The sequence below is a fragment of the Cervus canadensis genome, chromosome X (genome assembly GCF_019320065.1).
Source record: "Cervus canadensis isolate Bull #8, Minnesota chromosome X, ASM1932006v1, whole genome shotgun sequence".
NCBI lineage: Eukaryota > Metazoa > Chordata > Mammalia > Artiodactyla > Cervidae > Cervus > Cervus canadensis.
Genome location: NC_057419.1, coordinates 112,457,853 through 112,475,667, shown reverse-complemented (window position 1 = coordinate 112,475,667; position 17,815 = coordinate 112,457,853). Strand labels below are relative to the sequence as shown.

Sequence of the window (17,815 nt, the reverse complement as noted above, 5' to 3'; positions counted from 1 at the left end):
TACAGTAATCTAGGTTGTAGGTTATTCTCTTTCATTACTTTCAGTATGTCCTGCCATTCCCTTCTGGCCTGGAGGGTTTCTATTGATAGATCAGCTGTTATCCTTATGGGGATCCCTTTGTGTGTTATTTGTTGTTTCTCCCTTGCTGCTTTTAGTATTTGTTCTTTGCGTTTGATCTTTGTTAATTTGATTAATATGTGTCTTGGGGTGTTTTGCCTTGGGTTTATCCTGTTTGGGACTCTCTGGGTTTCTTGGACTTCGGTGGCTATTTCCTTCCCCATTTTAGGGAAGTTTTCAGCTATTATCTCCTCAAGTATTTTCTCATGGCCTTTCTTTTTGTTTTCTTCTTCTGGGACCCTATGATTAGAATGTTGGGGCGTTTCACATTGTGCCAGAGGTCCCCGAGGTTGTCCTCATTTCTTTTGATCCTTTCTTCTTTTTTTCCTCTCTGCTTTATTTATTTCCACCATTTTATTTTCTACCTCACTTATCCTATCTTCTGTCTCTGTTATTCTACTCTTGGTTCCCTCCAGAGTGTTTTTGATCTCATTCATTGCTTTATTCGTTTTTAATTGACTCTTTTTTATTTCTTCTAGGTCTTTATTAAACATTTCTTGCATCTTTTCAATCTTTGTCTCCAGGCTGTTTATCTGTAACTCCATTTTGTTTTCAAGATTTTGGATCATTTTTATTATCATTATTCTAAATTCCTTTTCAGGTAGATTCCCTATCTCCTCCTCTTTTGTTTGACTTTGTGGGCATTTTTCATGTTCCTTTTCCTGTAGCGCATTTCTCTGCCTTTTCATCTTGTTTAGATTGCTGTGTCTGGAGTGGTCTATCTTTACTCTGGAGGTCTGTGGCTCCTTTTTATTGTGGAGGTTTTACCCAGTGGGTGGGGTTGGACGTTTGGCTTGTCAAGTTTTCCTGGTTAGGGAGGCTTGTGTCAGAGTTCTGGTGTGTGGAACTGGATTTCTTCTTTCTGGAGTGCAATGGAGTGCCCAGTGATGAGTTTTGAGATGTGTCTATATGTTAAGTGTGACCTTGGGCAGCCTGTATGTTGGCATTCAGGGTTATGCTGGAGAATTTGTGTGGTATGTCTTGCTCTGGAACTTATTGGCTCTTGGGTGGTGGTTGGATTCAGTGTAGGTGTGGAGGGTTTTGGGCGGTCTCTTATTACTTAAAGTTCAATGTAATCAGGAGTTTTCTGGTGTTCTCGAGTTTTGGGCTTAAGTCTCCTGCCTCTGGGTTTCAGTTTCATTCTTCCAGTAGTCTCAAGGCTTCTCCTACTCTACAACACTGCTAATAAAACTTCTAGGTTACTGGCAAAAGATTCTCCCCCATGAGGGATGCCCAGAGAGGTTCACAGAGTTACATGAAGATGAGGAGAGGGAGGAGGGAGATAGAGTTAAGCAGGAGGAGAAAAAGGGGGACTCAAGAGGAGAGAGATCGATCTATGCAGTTGTCTGTTCCCAGAGTGTTCTCCGTTTCCCAGACACCCACAAAGATTCACAGAATTGGATTGGGAAGAGAAGGGGAAAGGAGGAAATAAAGGTGTTCTGAGGTAGAAAAAGGAGAGTCAACATTGGGAGAGAATAATCAACACACTCCTGAATAAAAATGGGAACTGAATACTGGATTCTTAAATGTCCATAATTTATATCATATACTGAAAAACAAAGATTAAAAATCTAGAGTAGAGGTTAGACTCTTAAAAATACTATATTAAAAACAAAAACCAAAACACACACAAAAAAATTTTAGAAATATATATGAAGTTCGGTTTAAAAATAGGGCTTCTCTTTTTTTTTTTGTAAGGTTATAGTGAAATGAAAATGAAAATTAAGGAGTAGTAGAGGAGTAATAGAGGACTTTAAAAGGAAATAAGAGAAAAAGAAAAATAGAAAATAGAAGAGAAAAAGAAAAAAAGAAAGAAAGAAAGAAAAAAAAACACAAGTAAAAAAAATAAAAAAAAATTTTTTCCCCCTAATTAAGAAAATCGTAAAAATCGTGAAAATGAAAGTTAAGGAGTAATGGGGGAGTAATAGGGAATTTTAAAAGAAAATAAAAGAGAAAACATAAAAAAGAAAAAAAAATTTTTTTTTCTTCTTTACTCAAAAAAAAAAAAAAAAAAAGTAAAAATATATCTAGGAATTTCTCTGAAGCTGTTGCGGTCAGTGTGGGTTCAAAAGGTTCAGTTTCAGATAGCTCCTCGTTCCAGCTTACACTTCTCGATATCTACAGGCCCCTTCCGGTGTAGTCGGTGTTCTCTACAGGGATTTTAATCTGTTGCACTGGTCCCTTCTGAAGCGGTTCCCTTTGTTTATTTGGCTTCTGTTTGCTGGTCTCTTCCGCGCCTAATTTCTGTCCTGACACAGGCGGGCGGAGGTGGTCTCTTATTCAGGTAGCTAGTTCCGTCGCGCTGCGGGGAGGGGCTGGCGCTGCTTTCCCGTCTACGCTGCTCAGGCTCCCGGCTGCTCTATATGGAGCGTTCCCCGCGCTGCGCGCGGTTCCAGCCCTCGGGTGTTCCACAAAAGCGCGGAACACAAAGCTGCGCCTGCGTTTTGTGCCTACGCCGCCCGAGTGGCTCAGGCAGCCAGGCGCTTGACGGGCGCTCTCTCCCCCGGTGCGGCGCGTCTTCTGCCATGCGCGGTCCCAGCCTCAGTTTCCCTGTTTCACAACTTCTTTTATCCATTAATCTGTCGATGGACATCTAGGTTGTTTCCATGTTTTAGCTACTATTGTAAATAGTGCTGCAATGAACATTGGGGTACATATATCTTTTTAAATGATGGTTTCCTCAGGGTCCTGCTTAATACTTTAAATCTAAACTACAGTCTGTTTTTTAGAGATGTTTCCCTGACCTCTCTGACTAGGTCATATTCTCATATTGTACACTTTCACAGGATTGATCTCAGTTGCAATTTATATTTTAAACTGTTTGATTAAGGTTTGTGTATTAATTAACACTAGTTAAGCACCAGGAGAGCAGATATCGTGTCTACTTTTGCTCAATATTGTATCCTCAGTATATAGCACAGTGAATATATCAGATATTAACCGCTGAAACAATGTTGAAAGAATTAATAATTCTCACTCCTTATTCCATCTCCCCCAGTCAGGAAGAACAAGATTTCTTCATTTTGTCATATTAATGAAGTCTTATGTTTCAGTGTATACTGAATTACTAATTCATAATTCCAGATATTGTTCAAAGCCCATAATAGCTGGCCCTTTTTTCCTACTTGCACATATTTATGTGGTGTTTTAATTTTAGAATAGGATAGCAGCTGTATTGTGTTCAAAAGGAAATACAGTGTCTAAACTCAGGAATTCTTTGTATTACAGGTAATCAAATGGTGGATATTGGGGATATTATATTTACTTTGGATGAACTACAGCAAGAGTATGAGAATATTTGTAAGTGATCTCTTGTTGCTATAGCAAGTTTTGTTTATAAATTGTCTTTAAATACTAATTTATAGATTTTATTATATGAGTTTTGAAAGACTTCTTTAAACCCTTTATGCTCTTAAATCAGAGAGATAAAAATTTAATATAGTACCCTGAATATACCTGATAATCAATATTATAATTATATTCCCTGATGGCTCAGATGATAAAGAATCTGCCTACAAGGCAGGAGACCCAGGTTCAATCCCTGGATCAGAAAGATCCCCTGGAGAAGAAATTGGCTACCTATTCTATTCTTGCTTGAAGAATTCCATGGACAGAGGAGCCTGGTGGCTACAGCCCATGGGGTCACAGAGGGGCAGACACGACTGAGTGACTAACATTTTCACATAATTATCTAATATTACAATCTCATATTTTTTCTGTTTTTATCTTTCTCTTAATATCTTGCAACATAGTCAACTTTAAAACAAAGTAGTAACACTAAAAAAAAGATAATATTTAATTTGCAATTTGTGGTCATTCTGACATCCTGACATTGTTTAAAAAACCATAGTATGTTTTTCTCTATCACTCATGTTTAGTTTTTCTTAAGTGCATTGTTTTTGATGTTTTCCTGTTGCACATCATCATTCTTCACTCTCTGTTTCATTTGTCCAAATGTCATTTGATTAAGATTATCTATGTACATAATTTTAAGGATTATATAGCTCTGTAAATCTTGCTAGAAAAAAAAAAAAAAGCAGCCTCTTGCCTAATCCTCCTCTCAGCTTCTCCAGAGGCAAAAATTTCAAATGTTTTAGCTGATTACTTGATATTTATCTTCATGACTGAAAATAGCATGTTTATATTGCTACTTGTTAATTTCTAAAATTTTAGGTAGACAAAGTAAACTTCCTACTATTGATGCTGAAAGCTTGCCTTCTCTGCACCCATGCTGGATGCATGGGTGCATATCAGAATATGAATATCAGAATTTGAATATCAGAAACAGGGTTTTGGGTGAAGTAGAAAAGAATAGCTTTATTGATTTGTCAGGCAAAGGAGAACACAGTGGACTCCTGTCCTGAAAAACTATGCATCCCAACCCAGGGGAGTTTGGTCAGGGCTTTTATAACAATGGTCCGAGAGTAGGGTCTCTGACAAAATTAAGGTGTATACAGATGCTTTCAAATTTTGGTGCTGGAGAAGACTCTTGAGAGTCCCTTGGACAGCAAGGAGATCCAACCAGTCAATCCCAAAGGAAATCAGTCCTGAATATTCATTGGACAGACTGATGGTGAAGCTGAAGTTCTAATATTTTGGCCACCTGGTGCAAAGAGCTGACTCATTGGAAAAGACCCTGATGCTGGCAAAGATTGAGGGCAGGAGGAGAAGGGGATAACAGAGGATGAGATGGTTGGATGGCATCACTGACTCAATGGACATGAGTTTGAGCAAACTCTCAAACTCTCTAAGTCCAGGGAGCCCTGGACTTAGCGACTGAGCAACAAATACCAGCAGGGCTTGAACTCCCTTAACCTTGTCTCAGGTGGTTGGTCTCCTAATCTTGGTTAGTTTCTATGATCCCTTTAGTCTTGCCTCTGATAGTTACTTGGCTGCTTCTCCCTTGATTGTTGTTGTTCAATCGCTCAGTCATGTTCAGCTCTTTGCAACCCCATGAACTGCAGCATACCAGGCTTCCAAGTCCTTCACCATTTCCCAGAGTTTGCTAAAACTCATGTCCATCAAGTCCATTGTCCCTTTCTCCTTCAATTTCCTTCAATTGCTCATTGTAATACACCCTAAGCTAAGAAACTTTTCTTTTTCTCTAAATAAAATGTCTTCATAATCAATATTATATTGCTACTCTATTAGAAGTCTCTTGTTTTCTTTGGTTTTATAGGAACTTGATGCTCTCATAGAATTATTTTGAGGGTCAAGTGTTGTAACATTTGAAATATTTTAAAATGTGTTATTCAAATGCAAGGTACTATTATGAGCCATGAGATGGATTTTGTAAATGAAGCCCCAATTGGGATATTATATTAATATTTTTCTAAAAATTTTCTTTTATGTATGAAGTTACTAACCTCCTGCAAATGCTGCAGATTTTTAGGAGAGTAATTATTTTACTGTCTTACTTTAGGAGAGTATCGTTTTATTTATAAAGTGTTCTAACTTTGTAAATACTTAAAAATTTCCCTTTACAACTTCTTCATATTTCTGCACCCTCGTAACTAAGGGATTTGTATCTGTGTTGGCTTATTAGTCTATTATCTTTCTGAATTGGAGAAGAGTGGGGAATGAGAACCATGTACTTCAGTAGGCTTTTGCTTTAGATTCATTGTTGCTATGAATAGTGTTGGATGGAAGTATTTAACTATATTAAACCAGTAGATTATATTTAACCTAGTCAATAGTTAACCTTTTGGTCATCAGCTCTGTTAGTTATTAACTTCATCTGATGTATTTAAGCAAATGATAATTTCTTGAACAGTTTTCATGAGGACTTAAGTATTATTTTTTAAAAGGCATTACAAGTTGTACAGGTAAATGAATTAATGGAATATGTTTCTCTTGCTTAGCAATTATGGAAGGAGCAGCCTCGGATGAAGCTACTTCAAGAAAGTTATCAAATGTGTCAGGATGCTATCCACAATCTAGGAAGAAAAGCATTTTAGCTTCTGGACTGTCTGAATCATCATTATTCCAAAAATTAAATACAAAGAGCCTCCAAAATCATAAAATTATGAGTGAGAATGATGACTATGAATTTAAAAGACAAAAAAATATTTCGCAAATAAGAAGATTCCAGGATGAGGTTGATAGCGGTGATATAGAGTTCCAGGAACCATATTCAAAGGATGGCATGAACTTTAAGAAAAGTTCAGAGAAAGTTGAAATTCATGACTCAAAGTCTAAACCACAAGACTTGAAGCGTGTTTCAGGCCTCAAAAAGACTCTGGATAAAAGTGATATTTTTAGTATCCCAAAACTTCAGAAGCCAGCTGTGAGAAGGAGCTTTAGCCTTCTAAAACAAGTTTCATCTAAGGAAAAAACTGCAGTTAATGCTCTGGGTCAGTATCATATATGTAAGACAACATCTGGGCCCTTCAGTTATTATAGAAATGAGCTGAAGTAAGCAGTATTAGATAGTTGTAGACATTTCAATTGTCAATACTCTGAATATCCATCACTTTTGGAATTTAGGCTGATGGATACAATACTGTGGTTTTGATAGCAGTTCCTTTCCAGATGCTCCCTTTTGTGGGGAGCTAACTTGGGCTGTTGGCGTGCTGCGATTGATGGGGTTGCAAAGAGTCGGACACGACTGAGTGACTGAACTGAACTGAACTGAACTGAACTTGGGCTGAGAAATTTATTCAGTGATTAATTGGAATCACTCACGTTCAGAGGATGAGATGGTTGGATGGCATCACTGACTCAATGGACATGAGTTTGAGTAAATTCCAGGAGATGGTGAAGGATGGGGAAGCCTGGTGTGCTGCAGTCTATGGGGTTGCAGAGTCGGATATGACTTAGCGACTGAACAAGTTCCCGAGAAAGTAGAGGGCCTATTTTCCTTTGGAAATGCTTTTTTTTTTTTTGGTCATTTATTTAACCAAGTATATATGAAGTCTATGTGAAATTTTTGCTCAGAGTTCCATAATTTAAATTTAGGATATCTATAATACTTCAGGTATTCTTTCTTTTTTTTTTAAATTTTAATTGGAGGCTAATTACAATATTGTGGTGGTTTTTGCCATACATTCACATGAATCAGCCATGGACTTACATGTGTTCCCCATCCTGAACCCCCCTCCCACCTCCCTCCCCATCCCATCCCTCAGGGTCATCCCAGTGCACCAGCCCTGAGTACCCTGTCTCATGCATTGAACCTGGACTGGCGATCTATTTCACACATGATGATATACATGTTTCAATGCTATTCTCTCAAATCATCCCACCCTCGCCTTCTCCCACAGAGTCCAAAAGTCTGTTCTGTACATCTGTGTCTCTTTTGCTGTCTTGCATATATGGTCATTGTTACCATCTTTCTAAATTCCATATATATGCATTAATATACTGTATTGGTGTTTTTCTTTCTGACTTACTTCACTCTGTATAATAGGCTCCCGTTTCATCCACCTCATTAGAACTTATTCAAATGCATTCTTTTTAATAGCTGAGTAATATTCCATTATGTATATGTACCACAACTTTCTTATTCATTCATCTGCTGATGGGCATCTAGGTTGCTTCCATGTCCTGGCTATTGTGAACAGTGCTGCGATGAACATTGGGGTATACATGTCTCTTTCAGTTCTGATTTCCTCCATGTGTATGCCCAGCAGTGGGATTGCTGGGTTGTATGGCAGTTCTATTTCCAGTTTTTTAAGGAATCTCCACACTGTTCAGGTATTATTTCTTATGGATGTGGGAATATCAAGAGAAAATAATTAATAGTATACATCCCAGATCCCTAAGGCTTTATGATATTCCTCAAAGATGAGCAGTGACTTCCCAACCAGTATATGTTTTTCCCTTATGTACTTCTTATATCATAGAAGTATTGTGTATGTGCATGCATGCTTAGTCACTTCAGTCATGTCCAACTCTTTGCAACACTCTGGACCATAACCCACTAGGCTTCTCTGTCCATGGACTTCTCCAAGGAAGAATACTGGAGTGGGTTGCCCTGCCTTTCTCCAGGGGACATATTGTGTAGGGAACCCAATTAAACACTCCTTTCTGTAGGCCTCAGCTGGAGTTACTTAATTTATTTTATTTCAAGAAATTTACCAGCCTTTAAAAATTGTATTTAGTACTGAGTGTAATTGTTAAGATGAATGCTTTGTGAATCATTAGTGACTCTTATTCCCTGGTGGCTCAGATGTTAACAAATCTGCCTGCAATGCAGGAGACCTGGGTTCGATCCCTGCATCAGAAATATCCCCTGGAGAAGGGAATGGCGACCCACTCCAGTATTCTTGCCTGGAGAACTCCATGGACAGAGCAGTCTGGCGGGCTACCATCCACAGGGTCACAAAGAGTTGGACACGATGCAGTGACTAACACACATACATATGCTAACGCATACTAATAACTCAGTTGAAAAAGGAGTGTGATCTATTAAGGGGGCATAAAGATGTTTATTATGATTCCTTTACTGATGTACTGCTTTTATGCCATGTCTATTTCTGTCTGTGAGTTTTTTTGTATTTCATTAAGAATTAAAGCTCTGATTAAAGGAATAATGGAGTAGTAGGCATTTAGCCAGTGGGTAGCACAGGATTGTGGTAGAAAGTGGTTATCTACCTTGCTGGTATCACTAAAATCAAATGATTTCACCTACCACTGTCATACTTAACATTCTGTATTTGGAAAAGTATAAAATAGTTTATCTCCTAACTTCTCCAAATAAACTGATGATGGTTGAGCATCTGTGAAATGTGACTGCCACTTGATTTACATTTAAAAAACATTTAAAATTTTTTGTTTAATAAATAATTTTAAATTAATAAGAATTACACAGAAATGAGAACATTTCTACATACTCTTCATCTAATGTTCCCACATATTAATATCTTATATAACCCCAGTATAATGATCTAAACTGGAAAATTAACACTGATACAATATTTACTAATATAGGACCTTATTAAAAGTTTGACTGTTTTTCTATGAATGTCCTTTTTCTGATCCAGGATCTCTTTCAGGATCACATGTTACACTTAGTTGTCATGTGTCCTAGTCTCCTTCAATCTGGGATGGTTTTTCAATATTTCATGATCTTGATACTTTGGAAGAGTATTGACTAGTTGTTTTGTGTAATGTCCCTCATTTTGGGTTTTCTTGTATTTCTTCATGAATAAATTCAGGGTATACATTTTTGCCAGAATACAACAGAGGTGATATTTTTCCCATTTCAGTACATTATATAAGGAGGCTCATTATGGTCATGTGTGTCTGCTAGGATTTTGTAATTTTGAGGGTTGTGAACTGAAAACATGGTAGGTAAAGTGATAGGGAAAGAACTCTCAATTTTTGTCTGAAATCTTGAAATTTAAACATGGCACACTGATGTTTTAATCTCTTGGACTCCATTATATTTTAATCAGAAATAAGCTGCAGGTATAAATGTTCATAGAATTTCAAGACAGTTTTGTGTTTGAGCTGTAAGAGAAAGATTAGGTATAATGTAAGATACAACAGAAATATGAAGAGTTTTTTTTTTATATGAAGAGTTTTAAGGTGGTATTAAGTAAGTAAAACTTGATTTCTGATTACAAGAAAAAGATTTTAGCTGTCAATTATTGCTAAGACACATAAATTATGTTGCTGAATAGTCTTCCACATTTTGTATATTTAGGAAGTGTCTGTGAAACTATCAAAAAACTCCAAGAAAATTACATTGATGCAGAAGAACTTCAGTCCATTTTGCCTTCAATAGGAATTACTTTATCAGATAAAGAGTTCAAGAAGATTGTGACTGACACTGCTAGAAATGGTGAGAGACTGATAATATCAAAATTTTGAAAAAAAATTAGATACTTTCACATGATAGTATTAAATGTTGGAGTAAGATCTCTCAACTGGGAATGGAATGGGTCATTCTAAAGAAGATTGAGAAAGAACAAACAAAAATTGGAAGTAGTTATATATAAAATAGATAACTAAAAACTAATAAGTATAGCACAGGGAACTTAACTCAATACTCTGTAATGACCTATATGGGAAAAGAATCTTAAAAAGAGTGGATATATGTATTACTAATTCACCTTGCTGTAGAGCCAAAACTACTAATAACACAAGATTGTAAATCAACTATACACCAATATATACATTATTTTAAAATTGAGAGTAGTAAAAAAACGATTTCTGGAAAGTTTGGTATAATAGATTGGTTTGGAGGGTCTAGGTAGGTCTTTTCTATTTCAGAATTCTTTCATAAGTTTCTTCATTTTACTCTCTCTCTTTTGGTCTCCCACAGTTCAAGTTGGGAACTCACAGAAGCTCCCTCCGATTGTCCTCAGGGCACTCAGCCCCGGACCCTACCCCAAGCAATGCCGCCTAAGACTCCCTTCCCGGGACGGATGTCTGTCCTTAGCTCTTTTGTCTCACTTTTTGTCTTTTATATTTTGTCCTACCTCCTTTCGAAGACAATGGGCTGCTTTTCTGGGTGCCTGATGACCTCAGCTAGCGATCAGAAGTCGTTTTGCAAAGTTTGCTCTGCGTTCAGTTATTCTTTTGATGAATTTGTAGGAGAGAAAGTGGTCTCCCCGTCCTACTCCTCCGCCATCTTGGCTCCTCAGTAATTGTTGAAATGAAATGAAATGACCTAATTTAGAAAGACTCATCTAGGGGGACAGGCTATGTAGAAGAAATAAGCTGATGATTAAGTGAAGGGTAAGTATATGTTTCATAGTTGTATTAAAATGTGAAGTTACATTTTACACAAAAGTATAATAGAATGTATCATCTCAACTTTTTATTTTACAGAAAATGGAATGGTGAAATTAGATGATTTTGTGAGTGCTGTCTCTAAAGAGCAAACTCTTCCTGAATATGACGGTAGGTAGGAAATTTATTTTAAAGTCATTTGAGGAAAGAGCAGTTAGGTTGAGGAGAATTAGGTTCAACTGAACTGAATTTGCTTTTTTTGTGTACTAATAGTTCCAAAACCCTTGACAAGCCATTTGGCATTTTTAAAAAACTTTATGTATCAGGGTACTAAGAACTAACTTACTTACTGCACAGAATTATTATGTGGATTTTATGAACTGGAGAGAGCTATACCCATGTACAGTAATGGTAATGATAATGAGATCAAATAGGTAATTAGCTCCATTGTTAGCTATTGATGAATGACTTACTTCTTTAAAGAGGAACTTGTTTGAATAAAATACTTTGGTTTTTCTTAGCTTTAGAACATTAAAAAAGAAACAGTTCTATTGAGGTAAAATTTACATACATAAAATCTCCCATGCACTGATTTACAAATTTATAGTCATATCACAATCTAGTTTTTTTATTATTTGCAATGTTTTAATTTTTTATATAAATAATTTTTTTCTGTGAGATTAAAAAGCAATGAAAGTTATGAAGGCATGCTGTTTTATTTCCTTCTGTTTATTCATATGCTTAAAAAGAAGTGAACTTTCTGTCTCTTCCTAAAAGATTTCTCAGATAAGAAAAAATTAATCCAAAGGAAGATACTTCCTTTTATACCTAGATGAAGAATCTCATGTTAAAAGCTATATTATCATTTGTCATTTCTGATGAATGTAAGTGCTTAAATCTCTGGATTCCTTGAAGATGCTATTAGTATATAGATTTCTTGAATGCTTCACCATGCAATCATTCATTCACAAATTCAATCATTCTTTCATTGCTATTTTGTGAAGTAGTGTCTGTCTTGGTCACAAACTCTCACATCCATATCTGACTACTGGAAAAACCATAACTTTGACCAAATGGACCTTTGTTGGCAAAGTAATGTCTCTGCTTTTTAATATGTTGTCTAGGTTGGTCATCACTTTTCTTCCAAGGAACAAGCATCTTTTAACTTCATGGCTGCAGTCACCATCTGCAGTGATTTTGGAGCCCCCCCAGAAAATAAAGTCTGTCACTGTTTCCATTGTTTCCCCATCTATTTGCCATGCAGTGATGGGACCAGATGCCATGATCTTAGTTTTCTGAATGTTGAGTTTTAAGCCAACTTTTTCACTCTCTTTTTTCACTTTCATCAAAAGGCTCTTTAGTTCTTCTTCGCTTTCTGCCGTAAGGGTGGTATCATCTGCACCTCTGAGGTTATTGATATTTCTCCTGGCAATCTTTATTCCCGCTTGTGCTTCATCTATATACCAGTTATACCTACATACCTATACCAGTTAAATAAAAATTACCCATCCTTGACCCTCCAGCTCTGGAAATCATCATTCTACAATACTTTTTGTTTCTGTATATCTTCATGGAACCATTCAATTTCAGCTTCTTTGGCATTAGGGGTTGGGGCATAGACTTAGATTACTGTGATGTTGAATAGTTTGCCTTGGAAATGAACCAAGATCATTTTGTTGTTTTTGAGATTGCACCCAAGTACTGCATTTTGAACTCTTTCATTGACTATGAAGGCTACTCCATTTCTTCTAAAGGATTCTTGCCCACAGTAGTAGATATAATGTTGATCTGAATTAAATTCACCCACTCCAGTCCATTTTAGTTCACTGATTCCTAAAATGTCAGTGTTCACTCTTGCCATCTCTTGTTTGACCAATCCAATATACCTTGATTAATGGACCTGACATTCCAGGTTTCTATGCAATATTGTTCTTGACAGCATCCATATCCAGAAACTTTTCGTCACCCCAAACAGAAATGCTATCAAAAAGCCCATTAAGAAATAATTTCCCATTCCCCTTTCTTCCGCCCTGAGTAACCACTACTCTACTTTCTGTCTCTATGGATTTGCCTATTTTATGTACCTTATGTAAGTAGATATCATTTAATTTTGTTATTTTTTTCAAGAAAAATCTATATTCCTTTGGAATTTCCCAAACTTTGGCAGGGCTTGGAAAAATCAAAATCTGAATCTGTACCATAAAAAAAAAAAGATTTCTTTTATTCATAAAATTTGATCAACAGTGAGGCCAACCAGCTGAAAATTTAATCAGCAATAACAACCACCACCTTTTAGTTGAACAGAAGAATTGACTGGATTGTCTAGTTTTGTCACATTTTAGAATTACTATATTTTGTTCTCATCCCTGTCTCTTTAAGGAGGGAAAATTGATGTTGGTAAACTGGACACAGTTCTGGGAAACATGGGGATGAATCTCACAGAAAAGGAACTTAAAGATCTGACACAGAGCCTGCAAACTGATGGTGAGCATCAAATGGTGAACATTCAGAGTTCAAATAGCAGAGTGGTTAAAGGCACAGATGCTAGAACCAGACTGAACTGGATTTGAATTCTGACTCTTCAGGTTTAAAGTTACGGCATCTTAATGTTTTTCTGTCTCAGTTTCTTCATACATGAAAGGAGTACATTAATAGCACATCCATAATAGAATTTTGTGAGGATTAAATTAAACCAGTGCCTGGTATTATACATAATGTGTCCAATAAAGTCACTTATTACTATGATAAATATTATTGTTATAATCCTTTCTATTATTATCAAGCACCTCTGAAAGCTTGTGTGATTATAGATCTCTTCAAAATGCTTACTTGATATCAAGCTGCTTAGAAAAACTTTGAAAACCCAATATGGAAGTAAGAACAAACATTTTCTCTTGACTTTTACATTAATTTATATTAATATTTTTGTGTGTGTGATGAAGTCTACACGTTACTGAGAATGTCAACAGGATTACTGAAGGACCATTAGGGAGACAAGGAAAAAAGAGAAAAAGTGGGGAGAGGTTGTGGAGGGCAAGGCTTGTGACAATGGGATATGACAAAATTAAAAGAGTAAAATTGAAAAAAAAATAAGGGAGAAACAAAGAAAGCCTACTGAACATAATGATTAAAATTTCACCCCAAATTGCATCAAACTTGCAGAGGTATCAGCCCCCAGCTGTTTAAAATAGAAGCACAAAGACAGTGTCACATTTTTTGTCCCCTTAGAGACTCTCATCACAGAGCAAAGTTGTCTATAATTAGGGCCACCCAGCAAACATGTTCTTCCTCCTTTAGAAGGCTATAAAGGTTCCTGTATGATGTTGCCAGACTCCATTATCCAGGAGCTGATGTTGGACTACAGTTCCCTCTTGGAAACCTGGAAACAAGCTCTGATTTTTTAAGAAATGTTAAGTAAGATTGAAGTGTAACTATTTACAGAGCAACTCCCTCCTAGAAGAACAAAATCTAGAATATGTGAACTTTAGAAGTTTCCAGTAAGGCCAAGAAATATCTCACCACTGGACAAATCCATTTTCCCCCATCTTAATCAGATGCCATTGGCAACCCATGGCTCATTGTACCCAGAGCTCATGTTTCATTAGATAAATATACTGCATGGTATAACCCAGGTTTCTGCTGGTTACCCCATTCCTGGAAGGAGCTTTGAGGGTAGAATTCAATCAAGAGTAGAGAAGGAGAGCCACAGACAGTGGATTTAGCATTGTGGAGGAATACCCAGCTGGGAGACGTCTTTGTTTATTCATTCAGACAGTAGGTGTGTGGGGAGTCAGGCCGCCCACTTAGTTACGTGGCTCCTCTACCGTATCACCGAATCTACAGGGAGATCATCTTTGGGGGGAAATAAAGCATGGTGTTTCCTTTTTAAACAGCCAAGGAGAGGTTGTCAGAAAAGGGTGAAATAGAGCTGCAAATATTTTTGTATCTTGAGAATTTTCTTCACGGTTTTTTTCAAGAGTTATAGTTATGAAGTCTTTTCAGGTAGGATGAGGTTTTCATAAAGGGAAGCATGATGCAACTTCCCTGGTAGTCTAGTGGCGAGGACTCTGCACTCGCAATGCGGGGGCCGGGGCTCAGTCTCTGGTCCTGGAACTAGACCCCGCATACTGCAGCTAAAGATTCCACATGCAGCAACGCGTTTCACAGCTCCTGTGTGCCACAGCTAAGGCCCGGTGCAGACAAATAAGTTAATCATTTAATTTTTTAAAAAAAAGCTGTGGTGCAGGGAAATCACTCCTGAAGTTGACTTGGCTCACGCAGGGTCCCGAGAATTATGCCATGATAACATTTTGCCAGATTCAGTTGTCTCATATTCTGTGTTATCATTGTGGGGAGAGAAAGAATTAATAGTGTAGACAAGCAAATATGTATGTGTGTGCACCAAAGCTGTAGGTAGCTATAAGTAGGATGTATCTGTAGGCGTGTCAATGAATTAAGATGAAGCCATGTATCCATTGGCAACAAGCAAGTGATACCAAACTTAATGTTCTTGAAACATAAAGATCTTAAATCCATGAATAAAACCCCAAATAATGGAAGTTGTAATGTTCTTTATCTTTCTGGCTTACTTCACTCTGTATAAGGGGCTCCAGTTTCATCCATCTCATTAGGACTGGTTCAAATGAATTCTTTTTAACGGCTGAGTAATATTCCATGGTGTATATGTACACAGCTTCCTTATCCATTCATCTGCTGATGGGCATCTAGGTTGCTTCCATGTCCTGGCTATTATAAACAGTGCTGCGATGAACACTGGGGTGCACGTGTCTCTTTCAGATCTGGTTTCCTCAGTGTGTATGCCCAGAGTGGGATTGCTGGGTCATATGGCAGTTCTATTTCCAGTTTTTTAAGAAATCTCCACACTGTTCTCCATAGTGGCTGTACTAGTTTGCATTCCCACCAACAGTGTAAGAGGGTTCCCTTTTCTCCACACCCTCTCCAGCATTTATTGCTTGTAGACTTTTGGATAGCAGCCATCCTGACTGGTGTGTAATGGTACCTCATTGGCTTCACACAAATATTTATAGCAGTTTATAATTGCCAAAATGTGGAAGCAGCCAAGATGTCCTTCAATAGATAAATGGATAAACAAACTAGGGTTCATCCATAAATGGAATATTATTCAACAATAAAAATACATGAACTCTCAAGTCATAAAAAGATTTAGAGGAAACTTAAATGTGTATTTCTGAGTGACAGAAGCCAAACTGTAAAGGCTCCATACTGTATGATTCCAACTATATGACATTCTGGAAAAGGCAAAATTATGAAGACAGTAAAAAGATTGAAATGATTTCAATGATTATATGTACATACTAACTGAAATTTGTAGAATAATCCAACTAACAACAGCAGAATAATTATTTTTGAGTAAACATGGAATATTCAAAAGCATTCAAACAAATGCTTGAATGCATTTGTGCTACAGACAAACTCCTTCAGGCTCCACTTCCTTTTTGGTAAAACAGGTATAAAAGGTATAAAAGCTGGTATAAAACCTACCTTGTAGACTTGTGCTGAGGATTAGATGACGCAAGAGAGACATAAGAGACACAGGTTCGATCTCTGGGTTGGGAAGATCCCCTGGAGAAGGAAATGGCAACCTACTCCAGTATTCCTGCCCAGAGAATCCCATGGATATAGGAGCCTGGCAGGCTACAGTCCATGGAGTCGGACACAACTGAAGCGACTTAGCACACATGTACAGTAAAGCTCACTTACAAAACCTGTACAAGATGAGAAATTTCAGGCGATAATGACAAAAAAATGCAGACACATAGGCAAGGAAATTTGCTGATTTTTATATTTTTTGTTCTTTTTTCGTATGGCATGGAAATCCGTGGTCCTTTGAGACAAGCGAGAGCCAGTTATTCAATACCAAAAGGTGATGGTAATGGATTATATGACCTTCTCTTTATGCCTGTTCTTTGTTCTTTTCTTCTGAGAGTTGAAGATACCAATGGAGTTTGAGAATTTTTCATTATCGAGAAGCTGCACCTCCTGGAGTTAAGTTGCCCAAAGTTGTTTCCAGATTTGAAAGGCCATGCGGGATGCTAATGTAATGAGGAGTAGAAGAGAGAGAATCAGCTGCAACATGAAACAGAGATAAGGAATCATGTCTGACCAATTGCCCATTGTAATAGATAGGTTTTCACTGAAAAGATCCTCTCTTCACTTTTCCAACAGTGAGAAGTTCATAATTTTTAGGTGTCAGAAGAGGAGCCATCCCACAGTTACAAATTCTCTGGGTTGTTATTGCCTCTTTCATCCAGTCTAAGTTCACAGATAGATGATTTGGGCAAGAGGCTTACAGGGAGTATGACCAGAGGAGTTCAATGGCTGTTGACCTGGTAATGGGGTGGCTTCATTATTACCCATCTCTTTTTCCCCCTCTGAAACTTTCATTATTACCCTAGCACTCAGAGCTTGGTTTCCACTTCAGCCTTGGGTGGAAGAACTACTGCTAGTTTCCCTAGAAACTTTATTCACTGACTAAGTTATTTGGTGTTTCCCATGTCATACTGAAAAAATGACTTGTGATTCTTTTCTGCCAGTATTATCAGATGGGAAAAGAAATGTTGCAGCATTCATCAAAAGTGTCCAGTCACTGCTTTGTCACATGTAGTTGTCTCCTTCTGGGATCCACCATAAATCCTTACTCTTGTTTTGGGTGTATTATGCTAGACATGGGATTATTTGTCCCCCAGGGCCTTCAAGGGGAGAACTCATCCAGAGGTCCTCTTTCCTCCCTCCTCTCCAATTAGTCTCTGGGAGAGAAGGTCATTTATATATAATATTTGAACATATTTATAAGTATTTATGTATAATGGACTTATAGAATTAGATTTTCTAGATCTTCACAATTAAAATTTTAAAAGATATTGCCAATTGTCCTCTTAAAAGATTATACTTGAGGGAGGAGCCAAGATGGCGGAGGAGTAGGACGGGGAGACCACTTTCTCTCCTACAAATTCATCAAAAGAATAACTGAGGAGAG

General features: G+C 37.3%; 1 protein-coding gene across 1 annotated transcript in view; it reads left to right on the top strand.

Annotated features, from left to right (window-relative positions):
- LOC122435693 (EF-hand calcium-binding domain-containing protein 13-like) overlaps positions 1-13,367 on the top strand; it is a 21,768-nt gene extending 8,401 nt beyond the window's left edge. Inside the window, exons 2-6 of the mRNA XM_043459824.1 lie at positions 3,346-3,417; positions 5,979-6,470; positions 9,767-9,904; positions 10,897-10,968; positions 13,177-13,367. Of these exons, the coding sequence (XP_043315759.1) occupies positions 3,346-3,417; positions 5,979-6,470; positions 9,767-9,904; positions 10,897-10,968; positions 13,177-13,367 (965 nt within the window). The remainder of the gene's footprint in view (positions 1-3,345; positions 3,418-5,978; positions 6,471-9,766; positions 9,905-10,896; positions 10,969-13,176) is intronic.
- The last annotated feature ends 4,448 nt before the right edge of the window (positions 13,368-17,815 follow it).